This window comes from Epinephelus lanceolatus, chromosome 6 (assembly GCF_041903045.1).
Source record: "Epinephelus lanceolatus isolate andai-2023 chromosome 6, ASM4190304v1, whole genome shotgun sequence".
Classification (NCBI taxonomy): Eukaryota; Metazoa; Chordata; class Actinopteri; order Perciformes; family Serranidae; genus Epinephelus; species Epinephelus lanceolatus.
The window spans coordinates 19,153,348-19,177,173 of NC_135739.1; the positions used below are offsets into that span (position 1 = coordinate 19,153,348).

Genomic DNA, 23,826 nt, shown 5'->3' on the forward strand with positions numbered 1-23,826 from the left:
TACTTGCAGTGTGTATTTTCACTCCCAATGTTAAAGTACAATAGAGCAGTGGTTCTCAATTGGTCCAGCCACAGGGTCCAGATTTCTCCTTACTCATTAGTTCAAGGTCCACACACTTCAATTCATTCAGTGCCATATTTGCTTTTGGCCTTGTCGTCAAGCTAGTTTTCTGTCTCTGTCAAGTAGCTGTCTGTTAGTCACTCACTCTACAACAGAAAACAGCACTAAAAAAATAAAAGCTCTGTGCTGGAAATGTATTGTACCTAAAAATTAAGTGTGTTTTTTGCAAAGTTGACACATTTGTGAGTCACTTGCGGTCATTCAGAACGGACCAGCTATCCACTTTTGGACCGCAACCCACCAGTTGGGAACCACTGTGAGCATACCACACTATGACCTGATTATAAGTTATCTAATGAGCAGAGAACAAGTCAGAGGGAAAGTATTTGTTGAAGACTTTAATGAGATAAATGACAAATGTTTAAAGCATTCCTTGAATGTAACAACTGAATCATGAACAGATGGTCAGAGAGGGCTGACCCAGACTAAAAGGCCTGGCTGATTGTCAGACCTGGGCAGTAGGAGTGGGTGATATGTATAAAATGTTCTATCACAGTATGTAGTTTCATATCGCTGTGACATGAATTTTCGCAAATTTTATACCGTTAGCAGATAAAACAAGTGAATGGGAATGTCTGTGTTTGGTTCCTCCAGTGACGTTAATACCTGACAGATCCAGATACTTCATCACAGTGATGCACAAATCCTGTTATTCCAGTATCACCAATAAGCTGATCTGCTCATTGATTTGCATCATTGCCTACAGTGTTGGAATACAACAAGAGATATTTAAAGGTAGAACTACCTCAGTACAGTACTCACAGTAACTGTCATATCACCCAACCCTACTGGGCTTATAAAGTCAATATACAGCATTTAATAATTTAAAATACATGCAGTGTGCTTCATTTCATGTGTCTCACCAAATGGAAGGGCTAACATTTACACCCTGTTGTTCCAAAGAGCTAAGCCAATGAAATTAAACTCACCTCAAGTATTTGGAACCAATATCAAATAAAACTGTTGCAATCCTGGTCTACTAACTGCAGGGGATGAACACAGTCTCTTCAGGGATAAAGGAGGGATGATGAGGAGGATGGGCGAATAAGTGGAGCAGGGCTGAGACAAGGAAGGGGGGCGGGGACCGGGTGGTGTCAGGTGGACAATCTAGCCTTTCGGAGCCGTGTACTGACGCAGGAGAGAGGAGATGGCACTGGATTCAGTGACCTCCTCAGGGAGAGAGCCCTCCATGTCTTTGATGGACGGGTCGGCTCCGGCGTTCAGCAGTAGCTCCACGATGTCGGCAAACTCGCATGCCGATGCTACGGAAAGAAGAGTTCAAAATATAGGATGAGTGAGGGAGGAGAAAACAGAAACGACAAGAAATAAACGAAGTAAAGCACGAAAAGCAAACATTAATGCAAACATCCTGCAAGGCATTTAGCTTGTTAACCGTGCTAGCAGCTATGTCGACCTCTCAGTGTGTTCACCACTTTGGTCCAGACTGTATTTTGCGTCTATGATTGTTGCAGGTTTGAAAATAAATACCTCAGCTGGTGTATATGAAGTTTACACACTTCAAAACGTTCGTCTGTCATTTAAGTTTTCAGGACAGGTTTGATTGTCTCAGATTTTTTCACATCTGTCAGAAGTCTAGAGAGTTGTTTGACCAAGAAGCAGTGAAGAAAATGTGGCATAATCTGCAGGACAGATAGCTACATCCACAACAATGGAGAGGAACAGGGCACACAGTATCATTTCATAACTCAGTTAGTCTACTTTCAGCAGATCAGACAGTAATATTCAGATGGATGATGATGAGGAGGAGAATGTAAAAGAGAATGAGGACTGCACACAGACAGAGACAAAGAGAGAGCAACAGTGTGGAGATATAAGTTTCATAAATATTAATCGATTGATTGTGAACTATTAAATTAAGCGCCAACTACTTTGATAATCGATTAATTTGTTAAAATTTTTAAGAAAAAAAAAAGTCTAAATTCTCTGATTACTCTCTGATTAGTATTTTCTGGGTTCTTTACTCGGTAAACTGAATATCTTTGGGTTGTGGACAAAACAAGATACTTGAGGGCATCGTCTTGGTTTTTGGGAACCACTGACTGACATTTTTCACCATTTTCCGACATTTTATAAACCAAACAACTAATCGATAACATAAGAAAAACAAAGAGAAAAAGTTAAATAAATAAGAAAATAAATTAAAAAGGAAATTAAACCAATAAATAAATTGTTAGTCGTAACCCTAATGGAGACCGAGAGGGAGGGCAGCTCAGCCCCCTCAGGTAGATGTGGTGCCAATTGCAAGATGCGGGCTGAAAGTGCTGACAGCCAGAGAGGTTTCTCCAGGGGAGAGAAGCAAGGGAGCAAATGTGTCGTTCCATGTTGTCTCGTATTGTAAATTTTGGCAAGGAATAATAAAACAAAAGTACAAAACAAAGTATGATGCATCAGACTCTGTGCAAGGTTTCCGAGCACAACAATTTTTTGCAGATGATGGATTAAAAAGGAAAAAAAAAGAAAAAAGGCAGACAAAAAATACAGACTTATTAGCATGGCGAATCACGCCTTCAACATCCTAAAGAAAATAACAAACCTGCATCCACCACTTTGGTTGATGACCAGATTACTACAAATCTAATGGTTTCCATCAGCCTCAGCTGTACTTTGATTTTAGTGCTAATTAGCAAACGTTAGCATGCTAACACCCTAAACCAGCTGCTCTTCAATGATTTTCTGGCCAAGGACAAGTTAGCTGAAAGAGAGACAGAGCAGGGCCCCCCTACTACATATGTTGCACTAAACTCAGGTGCGTATTAAACTGGGTGGATAGAGGCTGTCAGGCAGAAGGACATAAGAACCTCAGGTTGCAGTCCTAACCTGTAAATACCTACTCAACATCAATATGTTAGCATTGTCATTGTGAGCATGTTATTATGCTGATGTTAGCATTTAGCTCAGAGCACCACAGTGCCTGTAAGAGCAGCCTCAAAGAGCTGTGAGTGTTCCTGTAGTCTTTGAGCCTCGAGGTGCAACCAGCAGAGGAGCTTTGTTATACTGTAATTAATTCTTGTGTGGATAAATGTCATAATTGAGATCTGATTGATTTGATGGATCACTGCACCTCATGTCAGAGCGTTATGATGGCGTGAACCAGGTTTGAGTAAATATGGCTCATCCCTTTCCTCAGCGTACTGTAGTTTAGTCCAATTTGTACAGTAATGCAGTTAATGAAAAGCCCATCTGCAGGTCCAGCATTGACACTGGCCTGAACCTGTGGTTCTCTCAAACACTTCATTTCTGCCCCATTGGCAATTTGTGCCCCACTAAAAGGGTCTTCTCTCTCTGTTTAAGAGGGAGAGAGCGGGGGAGGCTTGCACTTTCTTAACCCAGTTAGCAGGTCCCTGCTTTCCCGATGCACCTCTGGCACCTCGCCCCCTCCCCATCCCCTCTCTCTTCCTCTCTTGTTCTGAGTGCTCTTCTCTGTCGGTGTCAATCGCCCGCTCCTCTTAAAGAGCAGACTCTGTGCTGCGCCATGATCGCTGATGTCAGCATCCACAGTGATTGACAGCCAGGCCTTTTAACCTCCAGCACAGAGGTGGCTGGTGGGCTGACTGGAGTGTGTGTGCATGAGATATGATGATACATCGGAATGCATGGGAGTGTGTAGGCAAGTGCGTGCTCAAGTTGTGTCTATGAATAGCATGAGGTGTGTGAGTATCAAACACTACAAGAATCACTTATCTTTTAGCCAAATCAGACTAACAAAGCTTGGCTGATTTTTCCAGCCATGCTTGCAGTCCTCCTCTTGTTGCTCTAAACAGTATTTTATTTAGCCAGAGGTGTGTGTGTGTGGCGTGTGGCGGGTGTCTCGCCTGGGCCTTGAGCTGTTAAAAGTGGCTGGCCCTCAGGGGAGCCGTAGAGGAGGAGAACAATTTATGGTGAGCAGTAAACCCTCAATTAATCACTTGCCAGCCACTGTGGCCCTGTGCAAAGAGAGGTGGGAATGAATTTTCATTCTCTGCTATTTGTCTCTTGGAGTTCATCGCTTATGTTTATTAGTCATCTTTTTATGCCCCATCCTTGGGACTTCCTCTGCCGAGTGTGTTTGTGTGTGCAGGTCTCCAGTGGGTGATGCAACATGCCCACACCAACGCCACAAAGCTGGGGGACAGATGGTGCAGCCACACACACGCACACACTCAGAGGACAGGGGAAACGCCCCTCAGGGACATGTGTGTTGGGGCACGAGAGGGTCAGGGGAGTCTAAGGACCACTACTGATTTCCTCTGGGAGGCTTGCCGATTATTACACACACACACACACACACACACACACACACAGAACAAAACCAGACACGCATCCACAAATACATACCAAAGGATGCACACACATGCACCCACAGGATACAACCCAGAGGAATATAAGAAACTGGGTGAAAAAAGACTGTGGAAAATAAAGATGAGGAATGGAGGTGAGAGCGTGGGAGGAAGAGGAGGGGAAAATGACAAATTTGAGACAAATGCTGGCAAAGTGCAAAAAACAAGCTGCTGTATATAAAGAGAGTACGCACACACAAAACAAAATGATGTCAGTGTACAATAGATATGTAAAGTATCGTTCCAAAATGAGATGCTCACGATTTGCAAAACAGACACATAAACTCACAAAAAGCTTTATGGCAGAAAAATAAATTTAAAGTGCATATACAACATTTTGGACTGCATAGATTAAGAGAGAGGCCTTCTTACCATAATGTAGCGCTGTCTGTCCTTCATTATCCTGCAAGACAAAAACAACTCTTAATAATACCACACAGAACAAAATATACACTGCAAGCATTTGGTGTGAGATAAATTGTTTTGCTCAAACTACCCAAGAGTCAACAGGAAAACTTTGAGTTACCAGAATACCAATCACCTCCTACTTGTTGGCTGTCTGAGAACAAAAGGTGCCACGTTTTCATTGTACCAAAGGGGGATTATGAGATGATGAGATATTGATTTGAGAAACGCGTGACGTGACCTGCAAATCAAACTTTTCAACTTGCAGGTGACTTGTAGCACTAATCAACCAAAACCAATGAACTACTGAAACTCAACATATTACAGTGGAAGTGCCTTCAGCAGTTTGTATCCAACCACACACCGACCACCAATCCCATCTCTACATCTCAACCCATGTCAACAGCTCCCTGACATAGTCACAGCAGAAACTAGAGTCTTAGAGAGTCTTGAAGATTAAGGCTTTTATTACTCTATACTGTTAATAAACAAAAATGTACTACACTGTATTTGAGTAGTTTGGGCAGAATGGGAAAAACAGGAAAACCTGCCATTACCTTTGGACTTTGGAGTGTTTATGCTTTATTAAATAACTACTTTTATTGAGCTACGCATTTGCAGCAGCCTTTCAACCAAAGGAAAGTAAATATAGACAGTGTATAGCTTTATTTAAATGAACTGGAATGATTATAATCGTGTTAATATTGGACCTTAGACATAATTCCAGCAATTCCTGCAGCTGTTTCCAGCTGTTTATTCACACTTGTGTAGTTCTTTATGCCAAATGAGAGATAGTACAGTTGTCAGAGACCCCTGATGTGAGGGTTTAAGGTAAGGGGGTGTAGTATGTTGTAAAGCCCTCTGAGGCAAATTGTGATTTGTGATATTGGGCTGTATAAATAAAACTGAACTGAAACTAAATTAACTGAATATCTCAGACTCTAATAATAAAATCTGTCTGCATCTGTCTTTTTGACTTCCCTATCACTGAGTCCCAAGCACATTTGTTCCTGCTGAGTGTGTACATCTTAAAAAATGTCTCAAAAATACAGTTTCATATCATTTTTTTGAAAAAACACAGCTGTGCACTGTGGTTTTTTGCAAACGTTACTCAAATAGGAGAAAACTGCATTCATTAGGGATAATTTTTTTCGCTGTGGATTAATATACATTTGTAGCTCTAGTGAGTATATACAGCAGCAGCACAGTGTTTGTGGGATTGACCCATTACAAACTAACTACAGTGCTCACGTTCATCGTAATGAAGAAACATGCCACCCTGTGCAACAATGTTGCCCATTCAGCCTGTTTACACCTGGCATTGACACGTGTTTCGGTGATCTGATCGCAAGTGGAAAGCTGAGACACACTGCTGCTAAAACCTGTGCCTATTATTCTTCTCCAGCTAATCACTTGTGCTCAGATTTTGTTACTGCTGTGTCACTTATGCTAGAAGGCAAAAGGACTCAAAGTTAGTACACCCACACTCTCACTAGCTGCTCAGTGGTTACGTTAGCGGTTGTGTCGGTACAGTTGAAGATATTGCTGTCAGCAGAATTCAATGCATCTCCTTCAATAGGGGAAACTGATGGACAGTCATTCAATGCTTTTTCCAACTTGTAAAAAGGGTAAGTTATAAAGCATTAACGCACTGTCACCGAAACAACCACCAAGTCCTGCATAGATGATGTAGTTCTTGTCCAGGACGCACACATTAGCACATAAGCATTTACACTACAAAAGATATGTGGACAAATGTATCCTAGACCACCACGGCAAGTGGTTTGAGTGATCGGATCACAATGTGTCTTGGTGGTTGTTTACACTTGTATTCAGAGCTGTCTACTTGTGATCGGATCTCCCAAGACACACGTTATTACCATGTGTAAACAAGCTCATTGATGTGTTTTTTAAAGATATTTTTGGGGCTTTTTGCCTTTAATCTATAGGACAGCATGAAGGGGGGAGAGACGGCAGCAAAGGGCTGTGGGTCAGAATCAACCCCTGGCTGCCGTGGCAAGGACAAAGCCTTTGAACATGGGGCACCCGCTCTACTAGGGGAGCTACTGGGTGCCCCATTGATGTGTTTTTAATAATTTTTGGTCAACAATGGAGGTCTGTGGCACAGAGGAATAAGTGACGTCAGACTTTGGATAGACAGAAAATACTTGTTGGTAGAGAAAGTCATTGTGGTTTTGTTTTTTTCATGTGACTTGTAACAATAAGAAAAATAAAGAATATTTACAGCCTCATCTTTAAAATGAATTAACCATGGAGGCCGTGTGACCCTGACACACAACAGCTCAGGGAGTGTCAGAGGGTGACCAGAAAATCAGTGGTGGTGTCCTGTGCTCATGTGTGTGTGAGTGTGTGTGTCTTTTGAACAGTAAAAATGATACTTAGGATCAAGGGGTCAATGGTAGAGATATAATTCTTGTTAGAAGTGTGGATTGCGGACAGGGATGGGGAAATGTGTGTGTGTGTGTGTGCAGGTATAATAAGACACAATATATGACAGGCATCATCAACAGGAGATTCAGTTCTTAATCACTGTTCCAGCCTGCCTTTGCACCTCATAATGATGATGAATGGTCAAACTGTTGCCTCCAGTCTCAGAACAAGAGCAGTCGTTAAGTCAAGCACAATGGTCTCAAACGCTCAGAGACAGATTAAAAACCAGCAGATGCAGTGACATTTCCTTCTGCGCCGTAAAATGTCACTGCAGTGGAAATACCTCTAAATTACTAAAACTGTTATGGTGAAATTATTCATTAGTCTTTCCACCTTTGCCCTTCTCACAGCAGATCCTCTCGTGCACCTTCCCGTTTTTGGTTACTTCCATGTCCTTCCTCGACTCTCTTCCAATCCGTCCTCCTCTTCTTCTTCTTCTGACCCCTCTTCCTCCAAGCCACACCTCCCTCCTCTCTTTTCTTTCATTACCTCGCCCACCGTCACCTCTCTCATTCTCCAGTCACTCCTCTCTTTCCTCTTCTCTCCCCTTTCATTACCACTTCTACCTTTCTCTCTCCTCTCCGTTCAGTCTCCTCTTCAATCTTAATCCTTTTCCTTTCCTTCTTCGTCCCTTTCCTGTCTTCCCTCTCTAGCTGGGCCCAGTGCAGAGTGATCCTATTGTTGTGTGTCTCTCTCTCTCTCAGGGGCAGCACTTCGGGGACCTGCTGATTGGATTAGAGCTTTCTATTCCCTCTGGGTGGATCACAGAGCACAGATGCAAATCGCCACCAGCGTGGAAAGCGTGCTGTAGTTAACCCAAGACAACAATGCTGTCTGTCTGCGAGTCAAATCACAACCTGTGATGTATTGAGGACATTGTGTCTGTCTCTCCAAATGATAATGATTCTTGAGAGAGAGAGGGCAGATTTGCATGTTACCATGTAGCAGATAACTTTATGTTCCAACAACACTGTGGTTAATGTGTGTTAGGTTTAGGCAGAAGAGGTTATGGTGGGGAAAAGATTATGTTTTGGCTTAAAGTACCCCATATACAGGACACAATCATGGCAGGAAAATCAGAGATGTCTAAGCAAAAAACAGATGCTTTTGGGCCACTATCCCCGCAGGAAAAACAGCTGTGTCCTAGTCCTAGCAGTGTCCCATTTTGGGCCACTATCCTGGGAGGAAAAGCAGTGATGTCTCTGTTAAAAAAACCCCAAAGAACAACCACTTTTCATGTCACTATCTCAGGAGGAAAAGCAGCAATGTCTCTGTAAAAAACAAACAAAAAAACACAAACTGCTTTTCATGCCACTTTCTCAGGAATAAAAGCAGCGATGTATCTGTTAAAAAAACCCAAACACTTTTCATGCCACTTTCTCAGGAGGAAAAGTAGTGATGTCTCTGTAAAAAACAACTGCTTTTCATGTCTAAGAGGCTACTGTAAAAATAGACACAAGTGGCTACAAAAAAACCATGTTTGGTGCCTAAAAAGCTGCTGGGGACACAGCAATGACTCCCTAAATCACAACCAGCATCCCCTTCACCACACGATTGCACTAACAAATGACTTGTATGAAACGTACAAATGTCACATATTTGTGGTCTGCAGTAAAGTACAATGGCAAAATTTACAAAGTTACATTTAGATATAGATGCATCAAGAAAAAAACATACTCAACTAGTTTTATTTTCATTTTACAGCATAGAGTGCACACACACACACACACACACACACACAAAAGGGGCACAACAGGGCAGTGACAGATGTTTAAAGCCGGGGCCAAGAGAAAGACCTTGATGCACATAAATACATACAGTTATAATTAAAGTGTAAGGGGTTTAAGCCCTAATCTGTAGTGAGCACTAATCTGCCATTCGGTGTTCAACAAGCACACACACACACACACCACACACCACACACACACACAGTATGAATGACTATCGGAGAATTCACAAGCAAAAAATATATGTCTTAAAGTGCAGTGAGACGGTACACTGAAAGAAATACAGATACACAGTGTGTTGCCTGCAGAAGTGCATGTTTGTGAGGAGATATTTTGCCAGTGTGTGTGTGGTGTACATGCTTCTTGCATGTTCATGTGAGGGGTCAGCGGCCTGTCCTCTCAGCGTTCCCTAATGCCCCTTCATCCAGGACGGAGGCTTGATGGAATCACAGGAAATTGGATTGTCTTCCATTTGCTTTGGAAGCAGCCTGGAAGAGACACTCCATCCCCTCTCCTCTCCATCCCACCACTCTCCCCCCAATACCTGCAGTTAGCTTCTGTAGCATTACCCCCCCTCACCACCGCTGCTGCCCCATCTCTGGTGCACCCCTGTTCCCATCCCATTACGGAGGCATGTCGCACCGAACCCCTGCTTTTACATGTCATCCAAAGTTTCCCCTTGCGGTGCAGAAATGCTGGGCTGGATGTCAGCAGAGTGCTCAATAAAGCTCCTGCTTGCACAATACCAGCAGCAGCAGCAGAGATCCAGCACTGTGTATTGTATCACCCTAATGGGGTGGAGCAATATGCTTAGGAGCAGCATGGATAGGGATTGATCTATTAGTACAATTGCAGTTTTGCTGAATTTAAGTCACACCAATCTATCATTTCTACCACAAAAGGGATGTGAAGCAAGATGGATGAAAGATAAAGACAGCAAGTAAAGGATGTAGGAAGATATGCAGACATCAAAACAATACACTAACTAGTCCAAAATTGGTCCAATGAAAGATGATCCGTTTGTATATATTTGGGTCTTTTTCGGTCAGACTGTCCTGACAGAGCGTAGGACTGACCAGAGTCAGACTGAGGCCAACTGGGATCAAATAAAAAACGGTCTGTAACTCTGTTTATCTGCAGAGAACACACAAAGGGACTGTCACAGATGTTGTGTTCATTTCTGGAAAGTGGTTTAACTTGTTTTCCCCGTCAGTCTGCTTTCTCAGACGTTGGACGACGGGACGAGAATACTGCAAACGTTCATCCCAAGCTGTTTACACCAGCATTAAGTGGAGGGATCAAGGGCATATCAGAGGCGGAAACTTAACTCAGTCAGGGATACAAGTAGGACACAGAGGTCCCTTGAGTCTATCTGTGCTTGGAAATAGGTTTCAGTCTGTCTGTGTTTCATTCTGTTTGTCTTTGTCCGAGTCAAAGGAGAGATTATGGGTAGAGGTTAAAGGTCTGTCAAATCCATCGCAATCAGTGGGGTCTGCTGCAGCATGTAAGACTGAAGAAAGCACGGTGTGTGTGTATGTGTGGTTTTCATGTTTCATACAATGCCAATCCAACTGCCAATGATCTTTGGTATGAGGTGGATGTGATCTGAAGGCCATGATTGGGGCCGCGTGACTGACAAGCCAACTGCAGGGGATGGCAAGCATGCCACTAGTGCTATGCGCAGAAGAAGAAGGAGAAGAAGAAGAAGAAGAAGATGATATACTTGGGGGTTCAGTGTCTTGCTCAAGGGCACCTCAACAGTGCTCAAGAGGTTAACTGGGCACCTCTCCACGCTCCATATGTGGTCCGTGTGGGGAACCTAAACTGCCGACCCTCCGGTTCCCAAGTCAAGTCCCTATGGACTGAGCTACTGCTGCCCCTGAGCATCCACTCTACGTTGAGTGCTTCATGGTTGCCATTTTTTTCCGAGTACTGAGAGTTGGAAACTACTCAACAGGTAAAACACTGCTACCTCTTGTCACTGTAAATTTTTTACCCAGCCTTCCAATCATAGTGGAGGGTCGGGACAAATACCATAAAGATCAACCATCACGTCGCTGAACAACAACAACAACAATGGAGGAGAAATTAATACCGAACCCACACAGACCGGTGGGTCCATTCTCTCTCCCTATGTGTTTCAGCCTTCCCTTCATCCAGAGTGAGGGTCACAGATACTTTACCATGTGTCAACAATTTTACTCTTGCAGACATTCTGTATCTTAGCACAGCAAATAAAGCATCTCGGCATATTGCAACTCCACCACCACAACAGCCCTAGCTACTGAAAGGATCTCTTTCCTTAACACCATTTCCTTTTCTGCTGCAAAATCAAAGCCTGTTCTCTTTCTTATGAGCCATCTTTCCAATATCTATTAATAAGAACTGTGTCATTGTCAACAGTAACAATTATTTAAGTGGTATTCATTTTAGGATGGAGAACACATTATTGGCACACAATGACTTCAACACTGTCTTTCACTAACAAATGTTTTGTCTGGAAATAAAAATACAACTTAAAGGTGCTGGAATTTGCCATCAATAAATCATCGCCACAGTCATTTTGAGACATTAGTGTAATTACTGCAACCAAACAAAGACCTTAGCCAAGGTGACTGGCAGTCGTCTCGGCTTCATCACAAAACAAGAGGGTTTTATTCTCCCAGAGTGAGCAGTGCAACACTTTCAGAGGCTGCGGAGTATCTGCAAAAGCTAAAGAAAATCACTTCCAATATGTTTCTCCAGAGGGGAAACCAAAGCTAATGCAGAGACGCCCTGAGCTGCAATTCCTCTAACGGCCACTAGCTGTAACTCACTACATCTATTTCTTTCTCACCATCATATCCTCTTTTTCCAACTCTTCCTTCCTGTTTCTCTTTCAGCTCTTTTTCTCTGTCTCATCTTTCTGTGTCTCAGTGAACTTTCTCAGGGCTTTTCCTCCTCTCCTCCTCTCCCCGCCCCCCACCTTTCTCCCCCCCCCTACTGTCCCTGACAGCAACATTAAACAAGTGGGGAAAAATGGACAAGCAATTATGATTTATGATCAATGCATGCAGCAGCTGCTGACTTTTATAATGACAGTGGTTGGGAGGAGGGAGCGAGGGGATGAATGTGTGTGTGTGTGTGTGTGTGTGTGTGTGTGTGTGCCTTGATCAGTCTCCAGGGTGCGTGTGGGGAAGATGAGGGGTGAATCGATAGGCGACTGGGATCATTGGTATGCAGATTCCGGCAGATAGCATTATGATGAGCAGGTGCCATTAATCAGAAAGCAGAGCACAAATCTGAGTAAGATGGAGGAGAGGAAGACTTTCCCTCACCGGGTCCCATCTGTAACCAGAGCAGCTACTGTGGCACCAACATCACTGACCACACAGAACTTTAAGCAGTTTTTTAGAGGATTAATCACAGATTCTGCACACTTCTGCTATTTTACTAAACATACACTACCATGAGTTGTTTTAGTTTTGTTGCATGTAGTCATTTTGGATTTTCAGAATGGTACGAAAATCAGCTTGCAGTGACTTGTAACCTGCTTTACATAGGTATTCTAGAACAGAGAACATTTACTGCAGCTTTATTTCAATGTTAAAGTTGTATTATTGTCACACAAATTTGGATTTGAAAATGTAAGGAAACAGCTATAGAACGGAGGCCTTACAATAAATGAGCTTTATACGACATTTAGAACATTAATCTCGCAGCAAACAACTATGTGCTATGTAGTGGAGTAACAGCGTCCTAAGCAGAGAATGAAATCACACTCCCTCTGTGTGTGTTGTAATCCAGGCCTCTCTGTTCGTTGTTGTGGTAGACATGCATGCATGTGAGTCCCTGCATGTGTATTCCACTGGCTGGCTAATCGCTGCCGCTCTGCACTGTGTTCATCTAGCAGATACCGTTGATGTCCAGACCCATGGTGGCGGAGCAGCACTGTAGCTTAGGTGTCATGCCCATCCCATAGTTAACCCCTAATGTTAACACTTTAAGCTGTGTCAGCACTGTTGCTGCTGCTAGCACCATTAGCTGCTAGCTACCGGCTCAGCCACCTTCATGTTGAGAGCCATGTGCAGACAATCCCAGCTCAGACTCTGAATCAGACATAACTCTGAATGTTGAGTACAGCTGCTATTACTGACTTAAAATTATACGGTATAAGAGGTATCTCTCAGTTGCCTTTGCCTAAGCTTGGAGCAGATTTTGCAGCTTTTGCAACATTACTGACTAGGCCTCCAATACTAATGAGATGGCAATCACCAACACCACCTTACCACACTTCATAGATAAAAGAGATTCTCAGTCATTTACAGGTTAAAAAAAATCCAATATACATTTAAAGGCTCTTCAAGGAAATTAGAAAAGATGTGGGGGGCTGTTCTTTGCCTATGTGGAGAAAATAACCTTTTTAGCTATCCCTGAATAATATCCTACTTAATTTTATCTACTTTTTAGCCATATCTTCACTCTTACCCTGACTTTAAGGGCAAGATTATTGTTTACTGTAATAAGTGATATATGATCAGGTTTCTCAGTACTGTATGTTTTTTTGTTTTTTTATTTGTGCTTTCCCTACTGTACTACTGTTACATTACACTGTCATTCACCTGTGCTTTAACACTATTGTCAGTTTGTCTGTAAAAAATTAATGAACAAAGTTTGTAAAAAAAAAAGAAAGAAAAATAATAATAATAATAAAGAAAACAAAAGCCAAATGCAAAAAAAAATCACCAAATTCATGCAATACTTTTCATAACGTTGTTATGAATCTTGTTTTTCCCACCAAAAAAGCAGCTAATTCCCAAATCTCATTATATGCATCAGTAAGTTTACAAAGTTTGACTGAAACCTGCATTATGATAACATCATTTTGACAAAAGGAAAAGTAGGAAAAAATTCTATTGTGATATGCAACCCTGAAGATAGGGGATCAAGCTAAAAACATGTGCTCTGCTATGCTTTGGAAAATACTAGCCGCTAATGTACATTGAATAATCACTGAAATTCCAAAATGCAGCATACTGTGTCTAAGTAAGTACTGTTTGTAAAGGCCGGTGAATGCATGTAAGTTTGCCCTATGTTTGCTGTGTGTGTTCACTGTCAGATGTATGTATGTGTGTGCACTGGGAAGGCCCCCAGTGTTAAAAGGATCTGCAGACCCGGGCCAGCCCTAATTGAATCTGGGTCTCCTCTCAGAGCAGGGAGAGGTAACCTTGCCACTCAGTGTGTGAGCACTGCCACCCACGGTCAAATTAGCCTGACGCCAAAACTCACTGCCCTTCACACCTCCTGGGAGTGTCCTTCAGGTGCCCGGGTGACCCCCCCCAGCCCCCTCACACCCATAGCTGCCATCAGCAACATCACAGTTTGGGGGGAAATCCTGAATGATTCACAGGTCCAGAGTTTGACAGGGGTCCCACAGGATGCCAGGGATTATAGATATTTATTGTGTCACAGTTGTCAAGATGCCTAAAAGTGTGACACACCTGATTTCAGCACAGGGTGTCCATCCTAAAACACCTCCTGTGGGTCTGGAGCAAAGGGAAATTAGAGTATCTGAGCTCCATCTGAGTGTAAAAGCTCCTTTAAAAGGCTGAACATACTTTTACCCACAATAGTCTGATTTTCTCTGCCACACCAGACAAAAGAAGGCTCTCTTTTTCTCCAAATCTCCATTCTCTCCAACCCCATTCTCTTCTTCCCCCTCTATACTACACCCCTCCCCATGTCGCTGGGCTTGCTTGTTCCCGTGGGACACCTTAGCCTCCATTAAAGCCATCAGAGAGGAGGATGAGGTTGAGACTGAGAATTAACATCGCCAGAGGCCCCGTCTGTCCTCCTGCGGCTCATCGATGATGTTTAAAAAGAAATATATGAAATAAATAAATACATAAAAGAGTGTAATATGAAAATCAATGGCCAGGCAGCGGGGGCTGCGGCTGAGGCATTTGGAGTGAGGGACTCATAAAGCTGAGTACTGCGGGAGACTGATGGAAGGCAAAACACTTACTTTGTTTATTCTCTCTCCTCACCCCCGTCCCCTCCCCTCGCTGTCTGTATCCAGCTCTCACTCTCTCACTCTCTCCCCCCCTCCTCTGTCTGAAATGGTCGAGGACAGCTTTAATGCTCCTGACAATTTATGTGGACGGTTAAGAACGATGGAAATCAAATAGTTGAGTGTAGGCAAGGCCCAGTGAGTGGCCAATAAGAAAGAAACAACAGCTGATGATGGCAAAGAGGACTGTTACCTGCTGGAATGGCTCTTTAGGCCGCACTATTACTGTCAAGTCGCTGGCTCTTTTCTGAGTGCTCATATTATAGATTCATAACTGTATCTATGTCCGATAGGCCCTTTTAACACAGCGTGGCAACAGCTTTCATTTCATCGAGTCGAGCTAATGTGCAGCAAGTACTAAATATGAATCCTATAAGAGCAGCTTACAGTGTGGTGTATAAAATGTCAAGTGGTGTGTGCTGTAGTTACGGTGCTTTTTATGTGTGTGTGTTATACGTTACCAAGGTGTGCTCTGATTCCTCTACTTTAACAGATGCGCACAGACACAAAAACACACACACACACACACTTTAAAATGCAGAAGCAATAAATTACACTTGGTCCTATTATGAAGACGAAGCAAGGAATGACTTTCTTAAATATCTGCATAATGTGTGCGCTAAGATGTGGGAGTATCTCAGAGTCCACTATTAATCTGTTTTAGAGACACAAGAGTGTGTGAAGGTGCTCACTGTAGCTCTGACACCCTGTCTGCATCTATGCTCAGCTCAATAGATACAATTTACATGCTCCAAGCTGTGGACACATGTAGATGAACATGCATGTACATATCCACACTGTAGTGTGTTGTTCTGCTTCTTCTCCGCTTGTCTCCAGGGTTGGGAAATACGGATAAAAATCCCTATCACAGTATTTTATGTTGTTGAGCAATCATGAATGGTAGATATATTCAAATTTTTTTGTTGAAAGATGTAAACTAATTGTTATCTGTAAATGTTTCTGTCTCTGAATTCAAAGGCATGTTTTCGCCCCATAAAGGTACAAGATGGCATGTCGCTCCAGCTGTATCTCATTAGATACCAATTCTGTACCTTTCTAGTTGGTACATTTTTGTCACTCAGGGTGCAGAAATGTTCTTTTAGAGGTAAAGAAAAGAAGGTATGAGAATGTACCAATTTTCAAGGGCTGGGTGATAAATGATAATGATAATTATCACAATAGAAGTTTCGATTGAATTATAACAGGTACTGTGGTGCAGTGGTTAGCATTGTCAGTGGTTTGAATCCCTGGGAGCCCTTCTGTGCGGAGTTTGCATGTTCTCCCCGTGTCAGCGTGGGTTTTCTCCAGGTACTCCAGCTTCCTCCCACAGTCCAAAGACATACAGGTTAATCGGTGACTCTAAATTGTCCATAGGTGTGAATGTGAGCGTGAATGGTTGTCTGTCTCTATGTGTCAGCCCTGTGATAGTCTGGTGACCTGTCCAGGGCGTACCCTGCCTCTCGCCCAGTGTCAGCTGGGAAACGCTCCAGCCTCCCTGCGACCCCTAACAGGATAAGCGGTTACGGAAAATGAAAGAATGAATGAGAATTATAACAAATGTGCTTATGCACCTAAAACACTAGGTACCACCCGCAATTAAACAGAAGAAGATGAGACCAGCCACCAAGGCTGACCATCACCAAGCTAATGTTCACTGTAGCTTTATAACGCCACAACATAATTATTATAATTTGATGTTGTTGTATCAATATATAGAAAGGAATCATTTCAGGAAAAAAATTAAACATTTCTGACAAATCAGATAAAGTTTTTTTTAAAGGTACAATATGTCATTTTCTGCCGCTAGGGGTCCATCAATCAAAATGATAACAAGACAGAGCAATGCCATCACTGCAGTCAGTTTATTCTGATTATGATCCCCTCAGTGTTCATTGTTTTTAGCGGGAGCTGAATTACCCACAAATGTTGGACCAGGTGACTGAAACTGGTAAAAACACTGAATAAAGCAGTTTCATGTTAAAATCAGTGCTCATCCGGGTCTGGAGCCGAGTTGCTACTAATGTTTTCTGAGCTTGTTTCTCTGATTACTTAAGATCCAGACATCTGATGACTTAAAATCCTTCATCTGGTGAAAATATATAGTAAAAAACGTCCAATATCTAAAAAGTGCATTGTAACAACATGGCTTAAACTAAAGAAAAAGCCCATTTATGACAGCTTCTCACAGACAACCACAACCCTGACGCATGTATGAAGGGGATATGGCACTACTGACTGGTGATGGGGACAATGAAGTGGTCCATGTCCTTGATTCAAATTACAGACATCTCTGAGTCTTAACATTGTTGGAAACATTTAGGTTAATGTAAGTACACGACTCAACAAAATATATATCATTGGTCTAGTTGTTTTTAGTCATTTTGATGGGGAAAAGTTGCGTATTATATCTTTAAGAGACCCATGCAAATATGGTATGATACTGCCATAAAGCCGTCATGCTGATTGATTTGTTAGATGGTCAATAATGTCCTAATACACCCAGAGACGTGAAAGGGACACATACCATGGTATAAACAGTACGAGTCCGTCTCATATCTTTGTTTACCTGCTCTATTTCTCCCTCCATCTTATTTTATTCTCCATTTTTATCCCTTGAATACTTGATTTATTCCGTCTTCTTACTTTCCCACCTTGCTGCCTTCCCTTTCTTAAAGACCCTATATATTCTGGGGGATAGGTTGCACAATTACAAACACACGTACACACACAAACACACATGCGCACACACACAATTATGACGAATCTTGCTGGATATTTGTTATGACTGGCCTGACTGAGCCATTAGTTATAGGAGGCTGTGCTGGGAAAGGGGAGGGATACAAACGTGTAATAATGCCTCCACCATAGAATTTCAATCAACCCCCATGGTGTGTGTGTGTGTGTGTGTGTGTGTGTGTGTGTTTTGATCACACAAGTAGTTGACACCACAGTAGAGGACACAGATGAGACGGTTCAGTGTTCTTTGTTTGCTACAACAGCAGGCTGAGCTTGAATTCCCAAAGCCTTAAAATGCCAACAGTAGAGCTGCATAATATCCACAATAAAGACTGCAGTGTTTAATTTTTGCTGAATGTTGCAACTTCAATATGAGATGTCATAAATATTGATACAGGTTTACTATGCTTTTTCATGAAAAATGAGCATGAACAGATGCTAATGCTTACAATTTGTTCAGTTTGATTAAAATGGAATATTTTCTCTGACGTGCTACTTGATTTGTGAACCGCCGATTTGGCACAAACCAAGAATACCTTCTTTAGTGAAGCGGTCTGAAACACTTTTTCCTTTGAGAAAAAAGAACAGCCTTGTGCTATTTGGTAATTGCAGAGGTCCATATTTATATGGCAGTCTGATGATTTATACATTTTTTCCTTTCATTTAACATACAGTACATCTGCACTATTTTTATAGCAATGCTGGATTATCAAACAAATTAGCGAGATACAATGGTTTTCATCAAGAGCAGGGCTAACCTGTGTACATGTTACCAAACTGTCAGTGATTTATGATGATTAATCTAACAGTGTACTGATGGAAAACAAATCTGCAAACTTTTTGATAACTAATTAATGGTTGAAATCTTAAATTAAAACAATGGTAGGTAATGGTAGCTAAGCAATAGGTATCTGGTAGGTAATTGGTAACTAACTGGCAGGTAATTGGTAACCAACTGGTAGGTAATCAGTAATTAACTGTAGGTAATTGATAACTTACTGGTGGGTAACTGGAAAGTAATTTGTAACTTACTAGTAGGTAACTGGTAGGTAATTGGTGACTTACTAGTAGGTAACTGGTAGGTAATTGGTGACTTACTAGTAGGTAAGTGGTTACTAACTAGTAGGTTACTGATAGGTAATTTGTAACTAACCACTAGGTTACTGGTAGGTAATTGGTAACTTACTGGTAGGTAAGTGGTTACTAACTACTAGGTTACTCATAGGTAATTTGTAACTAACTAGTAGGAAGGTAATTGGTGAGTAACTGGTAGGTAAATGGAAGGTATATGGCAACTAGTCTCTATGTACAAACTCTGTCTGTAGGCAAACCCCGGAGATCTTGCCTCCGGAAGAAGAGCGGAAGAGCCCTGGTTTCCGGTTGTAGGCTGTTTGTAGTCAGCATGATATTGACCAATCATGTTTGAGCCGGCTGCAGTTGTTGCCAGGTTAAATGGTCCGTGCGGTGAACTAATGAGGCGGAACATAATTGGTGTCACTGCAAACTCTAAATCCATTGCAATGGTTCAGCATATTTACTTATATATAAACGGAAGTCGGAAACAGAAGTTCGCTTCCTTCGCCCAAATCAAACCGGAATGCCAAAAAATCGGGGGTCTGCCCCCAGAGGCTGTATCGCCGTCTGCCGGAAGTCAGATGCCGAATACAGTCAATGGTTTCTGAGAATGTATGGCAACTAACTGGTAAGTAATTGGTAAGTAACTGGTAGGTAATCCGTAATTGGTAGGTAACTGGAGGGTAATGGGAAACTAACTGGTGGGTTACTGGTAGGTAATTGGTAACTAACTGGTTGGTAATTAGTCATTAACTGGTGGGTAACTGGTAACTTACTGGTAGGTCACTGGTTGGTAATTGGTAACTAACTGGCAGGTAATTGGTAGGTCTGCCTGTATCAATGTCAATATCAGTATTTCAGAGTTTTGATCTTTTTTTCATATTTTAAACATAAACAAACATTGTGAGAAGGATCTTTTATATTTGGGTATTAAAGAACTGTGACTAAGATCTGTGTTGTGTGGGACGCTTTACACTTGAAAATTAAAAAATCAGAGCTCTCTAAGGAACAAACTATGTATTAAAGTCACTGTTCCTAGATTACCTTAAACAAACTATATCTGTGACATTCTGTGCTGCAATGTCTTGTTACTTATCAGCCAAAATCTATGGCGATACTGACATTGCAATGACCTAATATCAGAGGATATATCAGTCTGGCCAATTTACTGGTCCAGCTTTAGAGAGTAACAACAGCTTATATGAAAATGTGACTGTTCACTAACATCGGAGGAAATATTCTTTTATATTATAAAGATTTCCCAAGTTCTGCACGGACGTCTCTCAGTATTATCAGTAAAGTTGAGGTCTTATATAATCATGAATTCACTGTTTTCCAATATGTAGATAGTCCAACAGTCTGAGTCCACCCAAACTACTCAAATCAGTATCAAATCAGTGGACGCATACCTTAAGATAGACTATCCCATTACGAATGAGTCACATACGTGTATGTGCAGAGCTCCCTCGCTGTATTTCACACAAAAGCAGACAAACACAAACTGTTGATTCCAGTAAAGAATACTTCTCTACCATCTGACTAAAATAATAAAACTGTGCATTTAAGAAACTTAAGAACACATAAATTCAATAAGATAAGCCAGTCTGCCAGTCTTGAAGGCTCAACTCCTCCCACACACACATAAACAAACACACACACACAGATATCCCTGCAGGTTCTACATGCAGACTACGTGTATGGGACTTGTTGTGTGCTCTCTAGCCACCAATTGTAGGCCGCCCAGTCAGATATTTATTACTATTGATCTAGCTGGTCCTGGCTGGAGACTTTTGTTCTGCCGGCTCGAGGCTCTGACCTCAATTAAGTTATGAATTTCTATCTGATAGACTGGGAGCGCTTGGGGCCTGCCGTGGCCGTGCTACCACGCTGGATTAATTAGAATTAGCGGTGCTGCGAGTCGCCCTCCCCGCCTCATGGATCATGTTGTTTTAATACAAAGTAGAGGCGGAGGCGTGGGAGGGATGGAGTGAAGGGGACGGGAGCTTTGGGGGGAGGGGAGAGTGATGAGGAGAGGGGAAAGATGGAGACAGACAGAAAGGCAAAAAAAAAAAGCAAGCATGAGTTGAGTAAAAGGATGCGAGACACGGCCATGTCCTTAAAACCTGCGCTGCCTTTCCAAGAATACTTTAGACTTTAACAATGTCTCCTTCCTGGCATTGTGTTTGTGTTGTGTTAACCTGCATCTCACCTGTCCTTCCTCTTTGTCCCCCTAATCCCACCTATGCACCGTCACTTAACCTCCCAGTAATCTCCTCAAGTCAGACATTGTGTAAATCTACTCTGGACCATTCCTGACCTTTGTTGTAGGTCTGCAGCACCTCCGAACCAAAGCCCTGCCTTTCCGACTCCAATTCACATGAATGGGCACGTCCTCTCTATAAATGCATATTTCCATGGTAACCCTACAGCTTGTTGGGAGGGTAAGGGGAGGGTTTCAGGTGGGATTTCCACCTGTGGGTGTGGGATTACACCGTCTGGACAGAGAATGACCACAGGGAGAGTGGACACACACAAACACACGTCTAGACCAATGAAAGAACAAAATCCTCAAGTCTTAGTCACACAAAAGGAAACAATCACCAAATATCTGAGACTGCCCAAATTTGAATCAATTATCTTCACTGGAACAGTTCAGGATTTTGGGAAACACACTCATTTGCTTTCTTGTGGAAAATTAGATGAGAAGATCGATACCACTGTCACACCTGTATGGTAAATATGTAGCCGGTGCCAGCAGACAGTTAGCTTAGCTTAGCTTAGCACAAAGACTTGAAATGAAGGTAAACAGCCAGCCTATATCAACCAGCACCTCTAGAGATCCCTATACAGTATAACACGTTATATGTTGTGTGTTTAATCCATATAAAAAAAACAACGAGTAAAAATGATAATTCAGTGCTTTTTCTTGGCTGGGAGCTGAAACTTTGTGGAGTCTCTGCAGGTTGGCTGACACTTGGTTCCAGCCAAAAAAATAGTCCGGCACAAAACCACCATTTGTCATTTTTACACTTTGGCTTGTCTAAGGGTTGTGTTCGAATATAAGCTATATATTTTTAATTAATAAAATAGTTTATAGCCTTATTTTTTTGAGGGTAGTAGAGAATCTTCCTGCAGGTGTAACTGTTTTCTGTTGATAGTGATCACATGATGTATCCTTTCAAAAGAGAGCTTTCTGCTGTCACACGAGCACTGGTGCAATAACAGATCAGCACAATTGTCAGTTCATTGAATGTAAAAAATTTTCAGCTGAGAAATCAGTTTGTTTTTAAAAAATCAGACATTATTGTTGTTACTGCATTTAATTTGACACAAAGCAGCTGCTTCTGTTTAATAAAAATCAGTCTACTAAACAAGATTCAAAGTTTTTTCTTCTTATTGGAAGTACCCTCACAAAAGTGCTCAAAAAATCTAAACATCCAAAATTTAATGAAAGCTGAAGAATCTGTAAAGAAGATCATGTGACCTGATTGAAAGTAGCAAATAAATTGACATTGCAAATCGACTGCACTTGTATTGCGCCTTTCTTTCTAGTCTAGTCCGACCACTCAAAGCGCTTGTCACTCTACGAGTGACATTCACACACTGGTGGCCGAGGCTACCACACAAGGTGCCACCTGTTACTCAGTTTTTTTCTTTAACACACTCACACACCCATGGAACAGCCATCGGCTCGGGTTCAGTATTTTGCACAAGAAAGGGTAAGATTAGGTAAGATTATCCTAACAATAGGGCTGGGAAATATGTGGATACTATGATATGAGACTAGATATTGTCTCAGATTTGGATACAGTAACATTGTAATTCAATGCCAGCTTTCGCTACTCAGGAACAGACATATTTTGGTAATTACCAACAAAATATTGGAGTCTGATATCTGGCCTAATTTGTAATGACAATTATACTTCCCCTAGTTCAACAAAACCTTACCCTAATTAGTGATGAGTTTGTATTGTGGGATGTGTTTTCACTGCTGTTGTGATATGATGGAATGCCTTAAAGTTAATCTGATGCCTCATTAATGCTCTTAAATACATTCTAGCACATAAAATGCAAATCTAGGCCTTAATAATGTTAAGCCTTAATTTCCATTATCACATTAAGTGAGGTTTTACAGTACTGTCATCTTTCCCACAGTTTGTGCTCCACTTTCTCTGGGTGTATTAGCTGAGGGAGCGGTGATACGATGAGGGTGGGGAGGTGGAGGGGTGTTTAATGTACAGTACCAGCACCAGGGCCTGATCTACAACTGGCAGGTGGCAGAGCTGTGATCTGCGTATTCAAACACACACACACACACACACACACACACACACACACACACACACACACACACACACACACACAGCTACCTATTGTAGTCCCTTCCCGCCCTGATCCAGGATTAACTATCAAACGAGTCTTTAATGCAGGTTACCGGGGTTTGGGAACAATTCACTAAAACAATCAGTTGATTAATTTCAAACGATTTTCCTCCTCTGCCAAGCAAATAATAATACTTTTTGTTTGAACTCTGAAAGTCCCCCTCCCCTTTTTAATCAACAAATTAAGCATAAATCATGTTTGATCTTTATTTACTGGTTGCTCGCAGTTGGTAGAGGTCAAGAGAGATTACTGGTTCGCTCTAATAGCCTGCAAACAACTCAAACATTCCTCTATTCCTCTCGTGCTCTTTGTTTCATGTGACAGGGGCTTTGGGCAAAAAGGACAGAAGCATAAAGCTGCTCTATCAAGTTTTTTATCTTTCTCTAATGTAACAAACGTTCCTTTCCTGCCTTAATTCCTTTCCTCAATGACTTAACCCCAAGTGAAATAACAAAACAAAAGGATGTTCGAGCAAGTTCTAATGAGAGGCATATCGTTCTGTAAGCTTTACATAGTGAGATAATTTGGCATTGCGACAGAGTGG

The 23,826-nt window shown here is 41.9% G+C and overlaps 1 protein-coding gene across 1 annotated transcript in view; it reads right to left on the reverse strand.

The window, feature by feature from the left end:
* Nucleotides 1-438: 438 nt before the first annotated feature.
* The window catches only part of acbd6 (acyl-CoA binding domain containing 6), a 42,484-nt gene continuing 19,096 nt past the window's right edge, over nucleotides 439-23,826 (reverse strand). The window contains exons 7-8 of the mRNA XM_033622823.2: nucleotides 4,830-4,860; nucleotides 439-1,382 (exon numbers count right to left, since the gene is read on the reverse strand). Coding sequence (XP_033478714.1) covers nucleotides 1,228-1,382; nucleotides 4,830-4,860 — 186 coding nt within the window. The 3' untranslated portion in view covers nucleotides 439-1,227. The remainder of the gene's footprint in view (nucleotides 1,383-4,829; nucleotides 4,861-23,826) is intronic.